Here is a 20,184-nt window from a genome sequence, read left to right on the forward strand (position 1 = left end):
TTAAGCTCTGGAATAGGCTACCGCGGGAGGTTGTGGGATCCTCCTCATGAGAGGTTTTTAATAACAGGTTGGACAAACACATGTCAGGGGGGTGGTCTAGCTGTACTCAGTTCTACTCCAAAACAGGTGGCTGGAGTTGATGACCTCTCAAGGTCCCTTCCTGCCCTATGTTTCTATGATTACGCAAGAATTGCCTTCAACTACCACGGAAGTATGCATATTCAGTAAAAATAAAATAAATAAAACAGTTATTAAAAATTTGTTCTAAAATAAATTTTAAATGCTTTTTCCCTCAGACCAAGGTCACAGGCTGGTTTTCAGCCTAGTGCTTTATCATCATTATTGTTTGTATTGTGGTAAGTGCAGTTTCTGTTTGCCTACTGAGCAGTGAAATGGATTTTTAGTGTTTCCTCTCAACTGGTGACTAACAGTCCCCTTTCCAGTCCCATTTCCATAAAAACTGAAAATTTGTGGCAACAGGAAGCATCTATTTTGGTTTTTGAACAAGTCAATATTTTAAACCCTTTCCTTGTTCAGTATAATGTGGAAATGGAGACTGGAAACCAGTAGCTGAGAATTAGCTTGTCAGAAGATTTCTATTTTCATGGCAGAAAAGATCTGATCAGAGAAAATAAGTATTTCCTTTATGAAATTGCAAGCACAGGTCTTCACAATTGGAGTTGTATACCAAGCCAGGCAGACGTAGAATCATTAAAAGTAGTTAGGTATTTGAGAGTTGTTTGCCTTTATGCATATGCCTAAAAAGCACTGAAATCCCATTTTTAAAAGAAGGTACATCTCTCCCTTTCGGCTACCTCAAATCCTGTTGGTGGTGGGTTTACAAAGAACTGCTGATAGCTTATCAGATTTAAAGTTATTTTTTTAATTTAATAATTAGTTCAGTTTAGTTCTTAAAGTTATGAGTTTAGTCTGGTATGCTACCAGCCAACTCTCCCCCATAAGTATAAACCTATACTTATTTCTGAGAACCTCTTCCACTAGCCCAAGGGCTATTGGTACATGCTGGAGCGTGCAAGCAACACAGAATAGTACCAGCAAGTAGCAGTGGAAGCTGTTTAAACTTAGTCTTGCAGCAGATCCCACCCCTGCATCAGCCAGTCTCCTCCATCAGTATCTCAGGGCAAGGAGGTGAGCAATCAGGCAGTGACACCACTTAATGTTGCAGTGTTTTGGGGGTAGGGTTAGCAAGATGGATATGAACCATCTGTCCTAATTGTCTCCCTTATTCTCACCCTGAGGAGCTAGGAAATGTTGTATGTCAGCTGCTGAGCAAAGTCAGGGTGTAGAATGCTGCAGTCTGGTCAGAAGCTGTAGTGGTTCATCTCTGGGAGTAGATCTGGAAGCTTGACATAACTACTGTTAACGTTCAGAATGTATGCATTTAAGTTCATGACTACAAAAGGATGAATGTGTGGGGACAGTTTATTTTGAGAATTCTTACTGTTACGTAACAAGGTCTTTTTAAAAAAAAAAAAAATTAATTCCCATGCAGTTTGTTTCCATGGAAACAGCTTGGGAAAGGTAAACAATGATCCATAGCTATCAACTGTGAACAGAAATTCTCATAGGTTACTTTTGCTGCTGAAAGTGCTGGCTTGTAAAACTATCTAGAATTTAATCTCATATTTAGTGTCTATATCTCTACATAGTTCTTAAGTCTGTAATATAAAATAAATAATAGTAGGTTAAAACCTACTTTTCTTTCTTGACCATTTCAGCCTCCCACTCAGCGATGAGCCTATTGATTTCCCACAGGGCATATTAGACAGATTCCTAACATCTGGAGTTACTCTGGATCTGCACAGTTTGAGCCCTTGTTAACCAAAGAACTTTTTTAATAATCACTTTATTTTTAAGAAGATTGAAAACATATAAGTGGAGAAGCATGATTTGAAAAGTGTTTCTTAAAAGTTAGGGATGATCAATTCAGGTACCACAGAGAGATGTGCTTCAGAAACAGCTTGGATAAATCACATGTTGCGTAGCAAATTTGGGTTTACAAGTGAATTACCAAGGTGTTTTCTAATGAGTGACATGTGCTTATCATAAACTTCTTCGTATGTTTGTACATTGTTTATCTATTATATTACAAATTGTTACATAAATGCACTTTTAAAAAATTGAAAGGGCATCCAGACATGTAATATCAGTAGCTCTTAACCACCTCAGTCGTTAGCCCAAACAATACCACCAAAACTTATTTAACATCTCCTGCTACTTGAAAATCCAGTAGCAACAGAGGAACCAACAAGACTCCCCTGGTCGCAAACATTAGAAATGAATGAGTCAACGCTCCACTTTTATGGGATGCTGATACGTCCACTATTTTTGCTGGTTGGTTTGAGCATTCTTTGAACATCATCTCAATCTTATTTGGCTTATATAGTATACATCAGATTGCTGCTAAATCATACTGAACAGTTTACTAGCAAATTTTAAAACTCCCCAAAAATATTCTCTGTTTCAGGGTGTGTCAACACTGGGGGAGGTGGGAAAAACCACACAGCAGGGAGTCTCAGAGCCCAAATCAACTGACTTGGGCTCATGCTACAGGGCTAAAAATAGCAGTGTAGATGTTCCCGGCTGGGCTCCAAGACCCAACCCCCATTATGGGGTTGCAGAGCCCAGATTCCATTCTGAGCAAGAATCTCTGCCTCATAGTGCGAGCACCACAAGACACAGTCAGTTGACTGGGGCTCTGGGACTTGCTTCCGCAGGATTTTGTGTGGGTGGTGTGTATGGGTTTTTTTTTTTAGTTTTTTCAGTGTAGTTATATCATTAGTGCACAGCCAATCTATGAAACTCATTACCACAAAAAATTCACTCATTCACTTTCATTCTGGGCCCTCATGTTCTTTTCATGAGGGAAAGAATGAAAAGAGATGCCTGATTGGCTAATGATTGAAGGGCTGGAAAAAATGCCTGACAGTGAGAGGTTGAAGGAGTTCAATCTGTTAAATTTATCAAAAAGATCAGAGGTGACTTGGTATTTACACACTGTTATCTTCATGGGAAGAAAACACTGGGTACTAAGGCCTCTTTCTTTCAGCAAAGAAAGGTATAGTAGGAACCAATGGCTGGAAGTTAAAGCCAGACAGATTCAAATTAGAAATATGGCACAGATTTTTGATAGGGGTGACTAACCGTTGGAACTCCTGCCAAGGGAAATGGTGAATTCTCCATCTCTTGATGTCTTTCAATCAAGAATAGATGCCTATCTAAAAAATATGCTTTAGTCAGGCACAATTTATTGGACTCTGTGCTGGGGTAACTGGATGAAATGCTATGGTCTGTGTTTATGCAGGAGTTAAGAATAGATTGTCTAATGGTCCCTTTTGGCCTTAAAATATGAAACTTTGAAAAAACAATCTTGGATCTACTTTCATACTCCTTTTCTCTGAGTTAGATAGTGACTAGCTAGGCAGGGCCATCCTTACCCATACGCAAACTATGCAGCTGCTGAGCCGTCCAGGAAACCTGCCCCTGCTCTCGCCCCGTGCCCACTCCACCCCTTCTCCATAGTCCCCACCCCTCCTCTTTCCACCCCTGCTCCTCCCCAGCCCTGCTCCCACTCCATCCCTTCCCCAGAGCTATGTCCAGGGGGACTGCAGCAGGGGTCAGGCATGCCCTGCACTTACCGGGTGGCGAGAAGTGAAGTGACCTGGCCCCAGCCCACTCCACATCACCAGTGTATGCTGAGGAGCAGTTTCTCCCTGCCCCCCAAGCCTGCTCCTGCCCCACACAGGCCTTGGACGCAGCTCCCCCATCCACCCCCACCACAGGGGGAGCTGCTTAGGGCACCACAATGTCTAGGGACGGTCCTGTAACTAGGGTTACCGTAATGTTCAACAGGACAGACTCCTAAATGTTTGGCTCCTCCCAATGTGGCTGCAGCTACTCCAGATTTCTAGAAGCAGGAGAGAGCATGGAGAGTCGTTCCCAGATGCTCTTTCTAACACAGAAATTTAATCTGGCATCATCTAGGTACCTTTTTCCTTTGCAGCCATGTCTGTTTGCGGGCGGGTGGTGGGGAGAGACAGGGTGGATGTTTTAAATGTCACACAGTAATAGATGAGCTGGCACATTGGTACAGCTCGTAAGAGAAGGCAGATGGATTTATTAGTTATTAATAAAGAAATTACAAAATCAACAAATTGTGAAATCAAAGTATGTGGTAAACTTTAGCTCAAGTTAGTTTACTTGCATGTTGCATTCTTAACCCTAATACTTTTGGTTCTTTGTCAATTTAGATCAGGGGTCTCAAACACATGGGCTGCATGTGGCCCGTGGTGTTATTTTCTGCGACCCACCAGTTTCCCGCAGCACCCCCAACTCTGCCAGTTCCCAGCCAATGGGAGCTTCGGGGGAGGTACCTGGAGGAGCTGTAGCTCACAAAAGCTTATGCTCCAATAAATTTGTTAGTCTTTAAGGTTCCACAAGTACTCCTTTTCTTTTTGCGGATACAGACTGACACAGCTGCTGCTCTGAAACAGACCCCTGTGCCCCTCCTCCCCCAGGTCCCGGCTGTTTCCCGGCGTGCACCGGGCCGGACCTGCCCCCCGAACCCTTCCTGCAGCCAAACCCCCTGCCCCGAGCCCCCTTCTGCACTCCACGCCCCCTCCTGCACCCTGACCCTAAGCCCCTGCAGCATCCCTGCTGCACCAGCCCCCTGCCCTGAGCCCCCTGTCGCACCCCGCACGTCTCTTGCACCCCATCCTCCTGCCCTGGGCCCCCTGCTGCACCCCTCCTGTACCCCAACCTTCTGCCCTGAGCCCCTGCCCCACCCTGCCCTTAGCCCCCTGACGCAGCCCACACTCCCTCTTGCACCCCAACCCCCTGCTTTGAGCCCCCTGATGCACCCTGCACCCTTCCTGCACCCCCTGGGAGCAGGAAGGGAGCGGAGTTGGGGTTGGGATTTTGGGGAAGGGGTTGGAATGGAGCAGGGAAGGGGTGAGAAGAGGCAGGGCAGGAGCGGGGCCTCATGGAAGGGGTGGAGTGGTCAGTGGTGTGGCCCTTGGGCCAATGTACTAGTCCTCATGTGGCCCTCGTGGTCATTTGAGTTTGAGACCCCTGATTTAGATTATAAACCTAATTTAGCTTGTGAACATTTTAGAACAGGGGGACTTGCTTATTCTAGGTCTATAAAAGTGTGCACGCATACATACATATATACATCCTGGGTTATGACTCTCCTCTTATACCAGATATATATTGGTGTAACTCCACTGATTTCAGTGGCACTGCTGTTCATGAATACTGGTGTTGATATGGGAACAATTAAGCCCCCTGTCTCCAGATATAAAACGATAGAGTATAAATTAGCTGTTACCACTCAAGAAAGAAATCTTGGAGTCATTGTGAATAGTTCTTTGAAAACATCCACACAGTGTGCTGTGGCAGTCAAAAAAGCGAACAGAATGCTGGGAATAATTACGAAAGGGATAGATAATAGGACAGAAAATATCATATTGCCTCTATATAAATCCATGGTATACCCACATCTTGAATACTGTGTCCAGGTGTGGTTGCCCCATCTCAAAAAAGATATATTGGAATTGGAAAAGGTTCAGAAAAGGGCAACAAAAATGATTAGGGGGTATGGAACGGCTTCCATATGAGAAGAGATTTATAAGACTGGGACTTTTCAACTTGGAAAAGAGATGGCTAAGGGGAGATATGATTGAGGTCTATAAAATCATGACTGGGTCACCAAATGAAATTAATAGGCAGCAGGTTTAAAACAAATAAAAGGAAGTATTTCTTCATACAACGCACAATCAACCTGTGGAACTTCTTGCCAGAGAATGTTGTGAAGGCCAAAAGCATAACGGGGTTCAAAAAAGAACCGGATAAATTCATGGAGGATAGGTCCATCTATGGCTATTAGCCAGGGTGGGTAGGAATGGTGTCCCTAGCCTTGGTTTGCCAGAAGCTAGGAATGAGCGACTGGGGAAGGGTCACTTGATGATTACCTGTTCTGTTCATTCCTTCTGGGACACCTGGCATTGGCCGCTGTTGGAAGACCGGATACTGGGCTAGATGGACCTTTGGTCTGACCCAGTAGGGCCATTCTTATGTTCTTTTTATACCGATATGAAATTTTACTGAAATTACAAGACAGCAGGTATAATACGAAGAAAAGAAAGTGTGAGTGACTTGATAATTTCATTGGCTTTTTAAGTGAGGTCCAAGTTACAGAGAAGATACTGCTTTTTAAAGTATGTTAGGATCTCTGATTCTGTGTCTTTTTATAAATATTTGTATCAGGTGTGATTCTCCACTTTTCCAAATGATAATGGTAGTATTTTGCAATACTTTGCACAGGTTTAAATGGCTAGACAAAATGTAAGACGTGGGTGAATAAACTGATTATAGTGTTTTGTTTTAAATCCTCCAAAAAATACTCCATGTACATTTTTATGGCCAGGAAGCAATTATTACACTTTCTGTTTTCTTTAAGAGTATTTCTTCCTCCCCCCAGTACACATGGTTTTATGCTGTTGTTCTTATGAGATATTTTTAGAGTGAGAAATCTATTTGTTTGTATTTCAGATTATCTGTATTTAGGATAACTTTACCATACTAAACAAACTTAGGCCAAATTTTTCAAATCTAGATGCATGTCTTTATGCATTAATTTTTAACCTTGTAAATCATATGTGCCTGATATTTCAGAATAGATAAGAACACACAATACTCATGGGATTTGTGGAGGTTCGACACCTCTGAAAATCAGGCTTCACTTTGAGAATCCAAGTTGTAAAATTTTGATGTTACTGTTTTAATGCATTTGTTTTGACTGAAGGCTGTTTAACATCAATAACTTTCAAACAGGAAAATCCGATAGATTTTTATGCATTTTTAAGTAAATTGTCAATTGTGTGTCTGTTTTTTCCTTAGATCCAGAAGAACAGTACATTGTTCTGATTTTTGAGACTGGTCTTGATGCTCATGGAAATACAATATTTGAAAAAATTGTTGCTGAGATTGGTATCAGGAATAACATTTCTGATTTCTTTGTGAAAATTCCATTTGAAGAAGCCAATGGTAGGCTTGTGGCCTTTACAAAATCCTTGGAAGACAACTCCAAAGGAAGCACTTCTTCTCATAAAGAAAACAAAATTAAAAATGTAAATATATTTTGTTCTGGACCAAAGCTTTACTCTGAGTTGTGATGTCATTTTGATTTACAAATACTATGCTTAGACTGTGCTGTTTCACTCGGAGCAATTGTCTTTTAGTATATATTTTTTCGTCTTTCTAGATTTTAGTTCAAATATTTCATTTTTGCAGAATTTTAGCTAAATGTGTAACATTAGTACAATTCCAGAAGAGGGAAATTATTTTGCTTCACTGTAGTTAAATGTAATTAGTGTTTTCTTTTCACCAAATTTAACTTCCTAAGAGCTTGCAGAATTTTGAGCTATCACTTTAGTTTGTCTGCCAGTCAGACTGACATATAAGTACCATAATTGAATTAAAACTATTTTTCTTCCCTTTGTTATGTTAAATAGTTCTTTTAGACCATGGTACTAATGATATTACCACCCTGTCAGTAAAATGCCTCTGCTTAGCCTCTCAAAGCATTTTTTTAAAAACAATGGAACATGTCTCCTTGGGGGAATTTATAAGGATTTAATCATTTAATTTTATAAACTTTGAGTGTACATTTGGAATAAATATTATATTCATTTTTATAAGGTTGTCTCTGAATCCAAAATGCAGCTGCGAAATGCACCTCCATTTCAATTTTTTGATGATGATGATGAAATTGGAGAGCCACAGACAGTCTTTATTGGTCCTATAGAAAAGTAAGATGTCTTTCTGTGTTTTTGCAATGCTTTGCTACTTTCTGTGGAGTTTCATATTTATTATTTAATGTATTTTTCTTTGCAGGTTGATAGTTTATCCACCTCCTCCTGCTAAAGGTGGTATTTCTGTGACCAATGAAGACCTCCATTGCCTAAATGAAGGAGAATTTTTAAATGATGTTATTATTGATTTTTATTTAAAGTAAGTTTTTTGTTACTTCAAGCTGTTTTTTAGCATCTCTTCGCTATGGCTCTTGAAACGTGTTTACACCAAAGCTCTGTAGGTCAATTAGCATGACTTGGTTTCAAGCCATTTACGTCTGCCAGATTTAAAAATTGAATTGTTATTTTGTTAAAAGGTTTTTAATCTTACGGTTTATGTCCTGTCTGACACTTTTTCAATTTGAAAACAAGATTCTGCAAAGCTTCTCAATAACAGGAATAATAGTGATAACTAAATAGGGAAGAAATATAACCTTAGTTTGACCTTCCTCTCTTTAAGGTGAATGAACATGTTCAGGTTTCAGAGTAGCAGCCGTGTTAGGCTGTATTCGCAAAAAGAAAAGGAGTACTTGTGGCACCTTAGAGACTAACCAATTTATTTGAGCATAAGCTTTCGTGAGCTCTACAGCTCACTTCGTGGTTGCATCCGATGAAGTGAGCTGTAGCTCACGAAAGCTTATGCTCAAATAAATTGGTTAGTCTCTAAGATGCCACAAGTACTCCTTTTCTTTAAACATGTTCAGAATTTTTGTATGCACTAGACCTGAATTTAATTATTTTGATTTATAGAATTTGCTAATCAAAAGCCTTTTAGCAGTCCCTTAGAATGCGATTTTTAAAAATGCCAGTTTTCAACCTATAGTATTAAATGACATAATCATGTGGTTGAGGTTTGGTGCCTAATATGTTGGAGAGGGATGGGTGGGGGTGTGTGTGTGTATAAATTCAATATATTTATTAAAATATTTTTTAGAAGAAAAGAGAAGACTGAGAGCCTCAGTTTTAGAATTTTAATTACTCTTTCTTTTGTAACCGAGCTTTGAGGTTGCTATTTTTTATTTGTATACTGTGTCAATGACCCATTAACAAACAAGTTTAAATCTTCTACGTGGTTTGATAACAAAAGAAATTAAACAGAAACCCATAATAAAGGACCATCTCAAACCCACAAGTAATGAAATTTCTTGAGCAAAAATGTTGCCTCGAATTGTGGGTAGCATAGCATTTGTTAGTTTCAGTCTAGTTAGTTAACTGAGCCATGACGCTTTTGTAGTTCATTCCAATTTAATGAGGGGCATCTGAAACCTTTTGGGTGGGCGCTGCTGTCTGGTCAATATGGCCACTATGTGGCAGACTTTGCCAGCTAGTTGAGTAACACAGAGCTTTACATAAAACAACTGCAGGCATTTTAAAAAAATATTAAAAATAGGATATTTTTCCTAAAACAGGTATTTGGTCCTAGAAAAACTGAAAAAAGAAGATGCTGACAGAATTCATGTGTTCAGTTCGTTTTTCTATAAACGCCTTAATCAAAGAGAGAGAAGAAATCTTCATGAAACTGCAAATCTCTCGTAAGTGTGATGTATTAAGTGCTAAACACAATGAAGGCCATTAGAATAGAGACATTACACAAAACCCATAGAAACAATATATGGAATTGTATTTTAGCTGCTGATTCTAGTTAAAATCTTGGAAGTCTTATCCCAAGAATTATAAATGTAGAATATGCACTACAAATCTTTAGAAATTTTTTCTGCTAGTGCTAATATCATGAAAATATCCCAAAAGGTAGTCTTAAAAAAAAAAAAAATAGTCCAGCCAAACAAAGGTTACATGGTGCCATAAAATATTGTATAATGACATTGAATATTTATTCTCTGCTTTTGGTGTCTTACAGAGTACAGCAGAAGCGACATGGGCGAGTAAAAACATGGACACGGCATGTTGATATTTTTGAGAAGGATTTTATTTTTGTTCCCCTTAATGAAGCGTAAGAAAGAACTGCCTTTTATTAACTTTATACAGTAGAAGTTGTTTGGATTGCCAATTTTTAAATGAAAAGTATGCTTACAGTGATTGCACTTGAAGTTACAGCAGCCTTCCCTGTTTCATATGTTGAGTGTTTATCTCAAACTGGTAAAAACTTCCAAAAATGGAAGGACAGTGCGAGTGTCATAACACATGAATTATTAGGAAATATGGAGATTGAGCAAAAATGAAACAATTTTCCTGAGAGAGATCTTACTTTTCATCTAGCTTTATTTAAAACTTTCACTTCTAATCTGATTTTAGTCAGTACTGTTGGGGTTTTTAACTTTTTACATTGAAAGCTTTTTTTTTTAACTGATGGATTATGAGATGACCCCCACCCCCCACCCCAGGACATTCAAGTGGTCTGCTCTTGGCTCCAGTGGGGCCAAGCCCCCACAGCTGATACAGTTTATTATATATTATTTGTATTACCGTAGCACCTAGGAGCTCTAGTTTTGTGCTGGGTCCTGAACAAACAAAAACAGTCCCTGGTCCCAGGAGTTTGCAATCTAAGTACAAGACAAGAGATAACAGATGGATGCAGACAGACTGGGGAGTACAAGGCAACAGAGAGACAGCATTGGTCAACATAATAGGGAGTGAGGCTGCTGGTATGCAGAAACAACAGTCATTAAGTTTTTTGTAGGGATCACAGTAAAGGAGAGTTTTAAGGAGAGATTTGAAGGTAGGTAATGCAGTAGTCTTGCAGATGTTTTTGGGGACTGTCTCCCAAACATGTTGGGGTAGCATGGGAGGAAGCATGAAAGTATGTTTGAAAATTTAACAGTTGGGCAAGAGAGACTACTCTTATGGGCCAATTGGAGGTGAATACTGATGGCTAAATAGCAAATGAGAGATGATAGCTCATGTGGGGATGGACTGTAAAGGGCCTTGAAAGTAAATACCAACAGCTTATGTTAGATTGGATAGAAAGGGGGGAACCAACGAGTGGATTCAAGAGGTGACATCAAAGTGACAGGTTAAGGAAATGATCTTTGAAGCTGTATTCTGAATGAATGTGAGCAGGGTAAAATTGCATTTGTGAAGACCAGAGAGAAAGATGTTGCAGTAATCAAGATGTGAGGTGATGAGAGAGTGTGGCTGAGAGTTTTAGCTGTGTGGATGAATAGAAAGGCTGTATCTTAGAGATTTATGCAGAAAGAATCACCAAGATATAGATATAGCCTGGATATAAGGATCTAAAGACAGGTCCAAGTTGAAGGTTACGGGCCTGAGGCCTTGTCAACACTACAGGGGAAATTGGATCTCAGTTACGCAATTTGAGTTACATGAATAGCGTAACTCAGATCGACGTAACTTTGATCCTACTTGCCGTGGGGTCCATACTACACGATGTCGACGAGAGACACTCTCCCGTCGACTCCCCCTACTCTTCTCGATCCGGTGGAGTATAGGAGTCGACGGGAGAGTGATCTGTGGTTGATTTAGTGGGTCTTCACTAGACCTGCTAAATCGACCACCGATGCATCGATCGCCACTCATCGATCCCTCCGTAAGTGTTCACAAGCCCTGAGTGACAATACAGATGGTGGTGGTGTCCATAGTGACTCAGAGAGGAGGTAGTGAGGAGGGTTTTTTGGGGAGAAGATTGAGATCTGTTTTTGCAGTGGTGGGCTTGAGCTGTCAGGTGGGCATCCGTGAGATGGCAGAGAGACAGGCTAGGATTTAGTCCATACAGAAGGAGACCGGTCTGGAGTAGATCTGTTGAATCGTCAGCAAGAGAAGATAGTTGAATTTTTGTTTGTGGATGAGATTTCCCAGAGATAAGGTATAGAGGAAGAAGAGAAGGGGACCAAGGACAGAGTCCTATGGAACCCCCACAGGCAGCTGGAGAGCAGAGGAAAAGGTTCCTCCAAAGGACATACTGAAGGAATGACTAGAGAAGTAGGAGGTGAACAAGGAGAAGCAGAGTGACAGAAGCCAAGGGAGGACAAGAATTCAAGAACATCGTCAACTGTGTAAAAGATGGCTGATCAAGGAGCATGAGGATGGAGTACTAGTTCAGAACCCATCTGTGATGTGGGAGAAGGAGATGTGACTTGTAGAAGGGGAAGGAAGAACGTTCTATTTTGTCAGTTTTCTCTTGGAAGAAATTGCCAAGAATCTGCATGAAGAGGGACGTGGAGGCAGTTGAAATTCTTGTCTTTGTCACTTTATTTAGGTGTAATTATTTTCCTTAATCTTTTTAAACCATCACTTTCCCTGTGTAAAAAGGCAGACTGAGTGTAAGCCTATACAGCAAAGGAAAACCCGTGGCTGGCCCTTGCCAGCTGACTCGGGCTTGGGCCATGGGGCTGTTCCTTTGTCATGTAGACTTCCAGGCTTGGGATGGTGCATGAGCCCTGTGAGCCTGAATCGACTGGGATGAGCCAGCTGCAGGTTTTTCTTTGCTGTGTAGACATACCCTTAGACATCTGCAGCTGGCCTGTGCCAGCTGACTTGGGCGTAGGCTAAGGGGCTGTAACTGTGGTGTAGATGTTCAGGTTCAGGCTCAGGCTGCAGTCCAAATTCTGGGACCCTCCCCCCTTGCAGGGTACAAGAGATGGGCTTGAGCCCAAATATCTACATTGCAGTTAAATATCCCTGCGCGCCTAAGTCAGCGGGCACAGGCCAACCATGGGTTTTTAATTGTAGTGTAGACATACCCTTGTTGTCTTCCTAATGGTCGTCAGGGAACATTAGTGTTAAGTGCTTCTCCAAGGACAAAAGCACGTTACCTTCTGCTCCCCTAACTTCCATCAAAATGAGCAAAAATATCAAGGTAATTCCCAAACTCATTTCCCCTTTTAGAAACATGAGGTTACCATTAACTCTTCAGCCAACTTTTTAAGAAAATGTGAACACTTATGGGGAAACTACAACTGGAATAATATAAAGACTGAAAACTTTGACTAAGAATCGTGACATATTTATCACAAGTGGTAGCTTTCTGAATGTTTGGAATATGAAGGGTGAGATTCTGATCTATGATTTATCAAAGCTGCGCAAAATATTGCTTGTATGCAAAAGGCCTATAAAGGAGCTCCTTAAGCCATTTTTGTCTTCCTTTGTGCGCTTGTTCAGTGGTTGGACCTAAAGAGGCAATATGATGTAGCTGACTGAGCACAGGACAAGGAATCTGAATTCTGTTCATTGCTCTGCCAATGGTTTGTTATGTAGCCTTAAGCAAGACTCTTAATCTCTCTCTTCCAGTGTTTTCATAGCTGCAAAGTGAGAATAATTCTTAATCCTGAAACATGCTATTGAGCTAGAAATATGCTTATGAGTTTAGTTGAACATTAATTTGCACAGAACTTTGAAGATGTCAGGCATTAAAAGGCGCTGTCTATACTAGAGAAATTTGGACTACTGGCATGCCTGTAACATACCCATATGTCCACACAAACTTACTCACATTGGTTCACAGACAGTCTCACACTTAGATTGTACTTCCTCTGGTCAAGACAAGTCACAATGTTGGGCTCCACTAATGCAGTGCTAGCTGATTATGAAGCAAGTCTTGGAAGAAGCCATCGTACGAGGACACTCTGCCCTGCTGGCCCAAGGCTGATGTCTGGGAGACAAAATGGTTGTCGCAGCTGAAACTCTGTAATTTGGTACACTCTTGTCCCTGAAAAGCAGGGTATTGCTTGCTCTGAGAAACAGAGAAAGGAAAAAACAAAAATGTTGATGGTCCAATCCAATATGAGCCAAGGTAACATCCACTTTGGGGCAGACATGAAAATGTCTTTCATTGAACCAGTCCCTGTCATTGGGCCTTTTCCATCTGTGGAGAAGGAGGTACTATCGGACAGCATCTAGACACCCAGTATAAGGCTTGTAAGGATGCGAATGGAGGACACCATTAGGATGGTTGAGTCCAAGGCAAGAGATATTTGAAAACCAAGAGGTGCTGGAAACCAGGCTGGGATCACAGGACCTGTTTAAGAATTTCTGGAGTTGCTAGTGAAGATTGTTCAGGTGGAAGAGGACTCTGGAGATGAGGGGACTTCTGTATAAGGTATATTAACTTTTTGTTTGTTTTTTTATTTCTGCTGATCAGGGCTAGTTTTGCAGGCTCCTGAATGGGGGAACAGACTTCTGGGTTCATAAGATCATTGCCATAATTATGAAACTGACAGATACAGTCTCAAATGAAAGTAGAAGTCACTCCTATCATGCCCTCCAGTCTCTGCAAGTATCCTCTCTGCCTGCACAGCAGCAGGTCCTTATGCCTTCCCCATTCATCCAGCTTTGCTCCACTAGATTCCAGCAAGTAGGCAGCTCTCTCTAACCTTCCACTTGAGGCTGCATGGGCTGTTTCAAGTAAAGCCAACGTTTCTGGGAACTAACCGTGGCTAGCCTAAGTCATGCTACATGTCCATATGCAAAATTGTAGTCCACTAATTTTAAAAGTCAAACACTGAAATACAGAAAATGTAAAAGAAGAACTTCATTGCAACAAGCTAGGGCATCTTAGCCCTAGCATGTACTTGCATTATATCTGTTGTTTGATATGCCAGGCTCAGGTATCTGTTCAGTTGGCTACCTAGTTGCAAATGCATTTCGTTCTGCTTTTTGTTTAATTCATATCAACATTTGGGCACAAGCTCATTGTTTGCACACAATTAGAGCAGTTTGCTAACAGCCACAGTCAAGGGCCATGGAATTGTAGATCTTTTCTCCTCTTCCATTGTCCTCACTGCTATTCATTAAGAACGGTCAATATACAGTTTTTGTACTGCTATAACGGTCAGTTGCAGGTGTGATTTTTCTTTTTTTTAACTGATTTAGTTATACTACTATAACTCCTAATGTAGATGCAGTTAGACTAGTATAAAAGCACTCATACAAGTATAGTTTATTCCCATACAGGAAGGGTAATAAACTACCCTGCTTTAACTGCATCCGCCCAGGGGGAGTTGTACTGCTTTTTAACTATACCAGAATTATTAAAGCAGCACAATTTTTCTGTGTAGACAAGGCCAAGCAGTAACCTAAAGTAGAGAATTTATTTTTAACTAAAAAATTTTGAAATCTGCAAATTTTTGCCAATTCAGACTATTGTGTTTACCAATCAGACCAGAAGATGATGCTATGGAGCCTTCTTATGTGTGTCTAATTTTGGAGCATGTCCTTAAATTATAATCCATGAGAATAATTCAAGTATGAATTTATCCCTCTGCCCCCCTTGTTTGTTTTTGTTTTGTTTGCTGGAGACTTAACTATAAAGATTATGTTAAGATGCCTGCAATAAATGTTTCTTTAGTCCCTTTTGAAATATACCACACCCCTATCAAACGACTTCCCTGGCACCACCACACACCCATGTACATTGGTCCCAGTAATCCAACACCTCTTCCCAGTGAGCCATATTATAAATGTTGTTAATGTTCGTTTATGTCCCTATCATTTCAAATCCCAAGACAGACTGTGCCATTAATGACCTAATGCATATTAAACCTCTCCTTCTCACTTCAGTGACTACTTTTGCCGCAAGAGCATCACAGAGCAGAAAAGGAACCAGGAATCCAGGAACGCAAGTAGTCGAGTGCTTGACCATCTTCTGGGGAAGGAAAGTGAAAATGAGATCTTCCTTCATGTTTGTTGGTTTTGGTTTGGTTCTTTTAAGCACCACTCTTACCGAGTTTGAGGAACCACATACCAACATTTTATTTTTTATTTTTAAGACAACAGATTTAACCAAGAGAACAGAATATCAATGAATAAATGTACATCATGGTAGAGGAATGAAGCTGCAGGAGCAAGAGATACATGAGGAGTTCTTGAAAGAATACTTGCAGGTGCAAAGACAGCAAGCAGTCTTATCCCAACAGTAGTCCTCTGCACTTGTTAAATATGTACCACATCCTCAGGACAATACCATGGTACAGGAGAGTAGCAGCTTTTGTTGGGCTGCCACCTAAACTTGTATGTTCCCTTCCGTCTGTTCTCATAGCACTCCACTTGTGCAGGCAATCAAGACAAAGAGAATGGGAATCCCCAGCACATGACTTTCTTGTCTCTGCAGTCTGGAAATATTTCATTGTTGCTTTTTGTATTTTCAGTGGCTTATTTTTGCCGTTGTGGGCTTAATAAATTTGATTTGTGCCTTTTATTTCTGTGTTAAGTTGATCTATCCACCATACTTCAATTTACCTTCTATACATCACCATTTCACTACTCCCTAGCCTCCCTTATACAGACTCCTACATTTAAAAAACTGATGAATAAAAGCATATTTACTATAATAAGATGAAATTCACCATTAACAAAAGAAAAAAATATTTAATAGCCGCAAATACCAACGGTTAGAATCATAGAACTGGAAGGGACCTCGGGAGGTGATCTAGACCAGTCCCCTGCACTCAAGGCAGGACTAAATATTATCTAGACCATCCCGAACAGGTGTTTGTCCAACCTGCTCTTAAAAATCCTCAATTACGGAGATTCCACCACCTCCCTAGGCAATTTATTCCAGTGCTTAACCACGCTGACAAGACGTTTTTCTTAATGTCCAACCTAAACCGCCCTTGTTTCAATTTAAGCCCATTGCTTCTTGTCCTGTCCTCAGTGGTTAAGGAGAACAATTTTTTTCCTTCCTCCTTGTAACAACCTTTTTATGTACTTGAAAACTGTTATGTCCCCTCTCAGTCTTCTCTTCTCCAGACTAAACAAACCCAGTTTTTTTCAATCATCGCTCATAGGTCATGTTTTCTAGACCTTTAATAATTTTTGTTGCTCTTCTCTGGACTTTCTCCAATTTGTCCACATCTTTCCTGAAATGTGGTGCCCAGATCTGGACATAGTACTCCAGTTGAGACCTAATCAGCACGGAGTAGAGTGGAAGAATTTCATCTCGTGTCTTGCTTACAACACTCCTGCTAATACATCCCAGAATGATGGTGGTTGTTTTTTTTGTTTGTTTTTTGCAGCAGTGTTACACTGTTGACTCATATTTTGCTTGTGATGCACTATGACCACCAGATCCCTTTCTGCAGTACTGCTTCCTAGGCAGTCATTTCCCATTTTGTATGTGTGCAACTGATTGTTCCTTCCTAAGTGAAGTACTTTGCATTTGTCCTGATTGAATTTCATCCTATTTACTTCAGACCATTTCTCCAGTTTGTCTAGACCATTTTGAATTTTAATCCTATCTTCCAAAGCACTTGCAACCCCTCCCAGCTTGATACCATCTGCAAACTTTGTAAGTGTACTCTCTATGCCATTATCTAAATCATTGATGATGATATTGAACAGAACCGGACCCAGAACTGATCCCTGTGGGACCCCACTTGTTATGCCCTTCCAGTAGGAGTCTGAACCACTGGTAACTACTGTCTGGGAACGATTTTCCAACCAGTTATTTCTGTCTTTCAGGTTCCAGCATGTTCAGTCCCCTACATCCTCCCAGGTATTGGCAAAATATGAGCCCAAAGCATCTCTGATCTGATTTGCATACCTATTTCAAACAACATGTTAAGCCTCCACTTCAGGTTGTGCTCCCCAACTATGTTTGTTAAGTGCTGGATGCCTTATGGCCTCCTTACTGTATAGTCTGTTAAGCACTTCCACCTGGCATTCGCGGATGTGCAGAATACATCAAGAAGATATTAAAATACTCATATTGCTAATTGTATTGTGATTGCATGTTAGATGCTGCCATTTTGTGTTGAGTCTTCCAAGTGCACAAGGATGGCCTTGTAATGAAAGCACTGAACTGGGACTCAGGAGATCTGGGTCCCAGCTCAGCCACAGACTTTTTATATGACCTTAAGCAGCCATTTAATCTCTTTTGTCTCCATTTTCCATTTGTGAACTGAGTATTATAATAATTTCTTACCTACAGGGTAAGAAAAATTGGGGTAAAATTGGGGTAAAATTGTTTGAGACAGCTTCAGGCGTTCTGGTAATGGAGGTCATATACATGCTTATATAAACCATCCTGCACCTGCTGGATGTGTAGTTGAACTAACTTCTGTCTGCATTGGGGTATGTCTTTGTGACCCAGGTAAGGAGTGGGTATGGAGGGTCACTGAAAATCACTGTTGAGATAGAAATCCAGTTAATTTCAGTGATGTAGGAAGGGAAGTGTGCTTCAGTGTGTTCCTAAAAAGTGCAAAGTGTTTAAAAATTCTTACATGATGCATATTGCCTGGCAACTCTTTTGAACATCTAGGAACCAACTATGATGATCTAATAAGATCATCACCCAACCTTTTTCCTTTAATGCACTCCTGGTCTTGATGGAGTGGGCACAGAATGGACACTTCTTTTTCTTCTGTAACTGCAGCACAATTCAGGTGAACCAGTTACTCAAATCTCTCGATGATCGCAGACATATTTGCTAGTTGATAAATTGCAGTGTAGAGATCCATTGCAACAGCATGCACTGTAAACTTGCCAAATCAAACTGATGCCTGGGGTAATCACACTGATTTTTCTGTGGTCAGCAGAGCTCTTTCTGGTGGTCTGATACCACATTTGTAAGGACTTGCTCCCCATAAAGGCACAAAAGTTTTTGGTCTCTTGCGATGTCACTGCTGTTCATACCAGGTCTCAGACAACTCTGTATCATCATTCTGTCAGGGACCAAACTTACTGCTCCACCTGGTTAGCTCCATCTTGAGGAACAATTACTCCAAGGACCAAGAAACATCTAGAGAATCTTTCACAATCATAGTATAAATTCCAATAATTGCTGATCATCTTTGACGTTACTTGTCAGTTGTACTGCCAACATACAAGACCTCTGCTAGGCAGCCTGAGATGATTCACTTTTGAGGAGTTTCAGCCAAAAAGAGCAAACTATAATTATTTGCCCTGGCCTTCATTTTGAGGATATGTCTTCTCAATTGCTGAGTTTCTGATGGAGTTGCTGAAGTTGGACCATCTGCTTCCAGGAAGCCTTTTTGAAATCTCCCACAAGCCACTGTTTTCGGGAGTTTTTCCAGGAACTGTGGGATAAGTATACAGAAGACAGTTGAACTGCAATGGCTGGGTAGAGAAGTGTGTGGACACAGGGCAGAATTGACCTCAGAACAGGATGGACAGTTTAGACACAACTACTCCGATGCCATTTACACCAGTACAATCGTACTGGTTCAGCTGCCAGTGTTTCAACTCTCCAGTATGGAGACAGCCTAGAAATCAAAATTTGAAACTGATGTTACTTGCATTCAGATGCTAGTAAACAATCAGTCTGTTTAGAGAATTGGTGATAAAGTATACAGTTAACAATACACAACCCATACTTGACAAAGCAATACTGGAATTTGGCATAGTATCTGCAACTAATAAGCTTATGGTTGTGCATCTAGTAAGTGCTGGAAGGAATAAGAAATGGATAAAATGCAAAAGGACATAAGTGTGATTTTTCTAAAACAAAATTAGGAGCCTAAGTGCCATTGACTTTCAATGATATTTTGGCTTTCTGAGTGCCCAAGTCACTTTTAAAAATGGCCCTTAAGTGCCCTGGGAGTCTAAGAGCTTTTGAAAATTTTACCCAAAGTCAGTTTTTTTCTTAGAGAAAGCCACTAGCTAAAACTCTTTAGTTATTGCTGCATCTGTATAAAGCACTGTTTGGCTTTGTTTTGTTTGTGTTACAATAGCTCCAGGAGAGCTCAATCAGATCAGCCCCCTCACCCCGCCCCCCCAATCTCTAATTGGCTGTCACTCCATGTGTGATTGTGTGGAGGTGCAGGCTCTCAGTGAAACGTGTAATGGCAAAGGGATTAAACATCTGCTGTGGAAGAAACTGGGGTTTCCCCCAGTTTTTCATTTTTACTTTTATTTTTTTTGACACTGGTGTGGAAGAAGTGTAAACTCTCTTGTCCTGTGGCGTCACACACTCTGATGGTGGCAGCATTGTCCCCACTTCTCCCTCCTCTGTTTTTTCCTCCACCAGAGGCTACATGGTATTGGGAGAGGTGTGTGGGGTCATACTTATAATTGGAGGGTGTAGGGAGCTGGAGATGGTGGGCTGGTCGTGCCAGCAACAGTCAAGACTGATTGACTGAACATGCAGGCTGGGCTGCAAGCACTGAATCTCCGGGGGGGGGGAAATGAGATGCAGCTGTAAAACATCAGCTCTTCAGTTAACAAAAGACACTGGAGGAGGAAACTTCTATATTTAAGCTTCAGAGGAGGAAAAGAAGTCATAAACAATGAATGAAAGAAATATGCAGACAGTGCCCCTGTTTAACTAAACCTATCCCATTAATGACTTTGGTGGTGGCTAGCTAAGTACATGGACTAATTCTGCCTTCGGAGAATGTTATGGATGCTTAAAGCAAATCTGTTCAGGAAAGTGGAAAAA

General features: G+C 40.9%; 1 protein-coding gene across 12 annotated transcripts in view; it reads left to right on the forward strand.

The window, feature by feature from the left end:
* Positions 1-20,184, forward strand: part of SENP6 (SUMO specific peptidase 6) — a 158,872-nt gene that overhangs the window by 118,271 nt on the left and 20,417 nt on the right. For all 12 annotated transcript variants that reach the window (XR_013635546.1, XM_073336489.1, XM_078852111.1 and 9 more), the window contains 5 exons: positions 6,922-7,151; positions 7,723-7,832; positions 7,918-8,034; positions 9,284-9,406; positions 9,733-9,825. Coding sequence is in view for 11 of the 12 variants with exons in the window: in XM_073336489.1 (XP_073192590.1) it covers positions 6,922-7,151; positions 7,723-7,832; positions 7,918-8,034; positions 9,284-9,406; positions 9,733-9,825 (673 nt within the window). In the remaining variant the exon portion in view is untranslated. The remainder of the gene's footprint in view (positions 1-6,921; positions 7,152-7,722; positions 7,833-7,917; positions 8,035-9,283; positions 9,407-9,732; positions 9,826-20,184) is intronic.

This window comes from Lepidochelys kempii, chromosome 3 (assembly GCF_965140285.1).
Source record: "Lepidochelys kempii isolate rLepKem1 chromosome 3, rLepKem1.hap1, whole genome shotgun sequence".
Classification (NCBI taxonomy): domain Eukaryota; kingdom Metazoa; phylum Chordata; order Testudines; family Cheloniidae; genus Lepidochelys; species Lepidochelys kempii.